This window comes from Zeus faber (genome assembly GCF_960531495.2).
Source record: "Zeus faber genome assembly, chromosome: 22".
Classification (NCBI taxonomy): domain Eukaryota; kingdom Metazoa; phylum Chordata; class Actinopteri; order Zeiformes; family Zeidae; genus Zeus; species Zeus faber.
Window position 1 is genome coordinate 16,783,421 of NC_137209.1, and position 2,925 is coordinate 16,786,345.

The following is a 2,925-nucleotide window of genomic DNA, read 5'->3' on the forward strand; positions in this document are numbered from 1 at the left end:
TCCATCGTTTCTATTTGTTTGTTCATGTTTAGGTTTTATTGTATCTTGTAATTTTTTTTTTTTCAATTGCTGTTCTCATTACTTTGTTTTTTTTATTCTCACGACATTATTCTTGTAATAATTATTGTTATTATTATAATTATAAAGACGATCATTGCCTTTTGTTTTGACGTGTGCTGCTCAATCGCCGCAGTTTCTCCCCGGGGATGAATAAAGTGAACAAAGTATCAATCGATTATTTCCCTGCAGGGAGGATCGATCACGCCATTTCTCTCCTCGGTTGGTGTTTCGGGGGTCCGTTCGTTGCGGGCCCATTTTTTTTTTTTTTTCCGGTCCACCTTAAGGCAGAGGGGGCGCGGCCAGGCGGCGGGACGCAACGCGCCGCCGCGGCCCGGAAGAAGCGCAACGGGAGGGCTGAGCGGAGCCGAGCGAGACATGGAGGTAAACGCGCATTTGTGCTCAGATAATGAACTTTTGGGGGCGCGCACTGGACGCGGTGCGCGGTGCACGCAGCACATGCGCTTTCTTTTCTTCCAAACTTTTCTTACCCCCTTCTCCCCCAAAAAGTCCAAAGTCCACTGAGTCCAACACAACAGACAAATCAACGGTGGAATGAAGCCGCAGCTCCTCCTCGTTATGTGTTTCTTACTTGACTATTTAACAGCGACAAAACACTGTGAATGTCATTGTTGCTACAGAGGTGTGTTGTTTATTATTAATGGTGTAAGGGTTAGTGTACAGTGTATTACCATTGTATCAACGTCATTGTCTTTTTTTTTTTGTTTGTTTTTTTTACTATTATTTATTCGAATTTATTTAGGTTATGTTCATTTATATTGTTTATTTGTGAGCATTAGGTTATTGCCAGATGTGGTTGTTGCTTAGGTTCGGTGAGGTGCTCTGATTTGTATTTAATCTTGGCTTTTTTCATACCAAAAGTGTCTGAAAGACGGCAACCGTAGTAGGCACAGACAAGGTTGAGGTCTCGTTGGAACCGGGGGCGCTTCAGACATCTCGGGGTTGACGTTGGATCGATATCGTTGCCCATTTGTTGCAGGAGTGAGTGAAAAGCAGATGCAAATTTGCCAGCAGCCGCGTTTGGATTTCCTTGAGGAGCTTTGTGACATCGTGCTTGCTGCCTGCAGCTATATTCAGGGGTCCAGTCTCAAAGGGGCAGGACTCCTATTGTTTTTGTTCACGAAATACTGACATCAGTAGTCTGTGGATCACACGGGTCCGCCGCACTCACAGACAATGTGAATAAGATGTGTATGTGGGGCACTTTGTTCGAGTTTCATCCAGATCTTATTAAAGTATTACCCGAAGACAATTGGATTAAACAAAGCCCAGCATATTAAACGTGATATATATATATATATATATATATACTGTATGTTCTGAGGACGCCTGACAGGCACCAGAGTAAGTTCTGTAAAATTATAACCCAGTAACGTCACTGTCAAAATTTATAGACATTCCATAAATATCAATGTATACAAACTTCCTGAATTATGATTACTGGTAACAATATCCATAAGCTATTACACAATTGTACAATTGTATATGTGTTTTGAAATATTTTCATTATTTTTGTGTTTTTGGTGTAGCCCTCTACACCCAATTTTTTTCATTATATATCCTCTACAACTGAAGTCAGTTAAACCACTTACCTTAGTTTATTTATTTCTAGGTTTATAAAATACATTATTGTTGTGAAGGCAGTTTTCTGCTGATTTACAAAGTGCCATAAAATAATTTGGTTCCCCAAAATGCATTAATCGTGATAAATAATCGTGATCACAATCTTGACAAAAATAATCGTGATCATCATTTCAGACGTAATCATGCAGCCCTACTTCAGAATGATAACCGCAGTTAGTTGCGGCGTAGGAAACACACCCACAGCCGCAGACACAGTCCCATCATAGAATAACCCTGTAACCAGGCGGAAGGAACGAACTTCTTCAGCCACAAAACACACCGCAACAGAGAGACAAAGCACACCTCAACATTGAACTTTAACGAAGGGCCGACTATGCTGGACTCCCCGTATTGCTGCCTCAAGCTATATTTATAATTGATATTATTGTCTATTTTGATGCAAGCTTCTGTGACGCTGAAATTTACCTCAAGAGATCAATAAAATATCTATCTATAACTTTATTTGATATAAATTATTAAGTACAAATATGTAAGATTCTTTCGTTAAAAAATCTCATACTATTCACTTTATTTGTGTTCTGATTATGCCGTTTCACATTCCTGTCGCAAATAACAATATTAAAGTGGTAATCCATAAGATTATTTTGTTTAGAAAAAAAAAACATATTTGATTATATTGATCACTTATTTATCGATTTTTAATTTAACAGCCATTAAGTGCATTTGAGCACAATGCATGTGCTCCTCTATATCCTGTTTTCCCATTGTTGTTGGCGTGGTCCGCCACACGCAAGCAGAAGTGAAAGGCAGGTGAAATTGATAAAGCAGTGTGAAAATTCACCAAAAAAAAAGAATCTCAAGTGGCCCTCCGTCTCTCCCTCCCTGCCTCCCTCCCCGCCTCCCCCTCCAGCCCCAGAGGAAGCTGCTGAACTCGGTGGAGCGCTGCGTGGACGAGGCGCTGGACGGCATCGCTCGCTCCGGCGGCCTGTCTCTGCTGAGCGGCCACCGGGTGGTGCTGCGCTCCGACCTGCACAACCTGAGGGGCAAGGTGGCGCTGTTGTCCGGAGGGGGGTCCGGACACGAGCCGGCCCACGCAGGTGGGACGGGGACGCGGACTGCGGGCGGGGTTTGAATCGGGCCGGGGCGATCCGGGGCCGCACCCCCTCGTCAACAAATCAACGTTACATTTATGTAGTTTCCTGTTTGCTGCGGCCCCTTGGGATCCCTCTGGGAATTGCAGTGGGTCCACAGGTCTCGAATTGG

The 2,925-nt window shown here is 43.1% G+C and overlaps 1 protein-coding gene across 1 annotated transcript in view; it reads left to right on the forward strand.

Annotated features, from left to right (window-relative positions):
- The first annotated feature begins 431 nt into the window (after positions 1-431).
- Positions 432-2,925, forward strand: part of tkfc (triokinase/FMN cyclase) — a 10,096-nt gene continuing 7,602 nt past the window's right edge. Inside the window, exons 1-2 of the mRNA XM_080023342.1 lie at positions 432-441; positions 2,573-2,759. Of these exons, the coding sequence (XP_079879468.1) occupies positions 436-441; positions 2,573-2,759 (193 nt within the window). The 5' untranslated portion in view covers positions 432-435. The remainder of the gene's footprint in view (positions 442-2,572; positions 2,760-2,925) is intronic.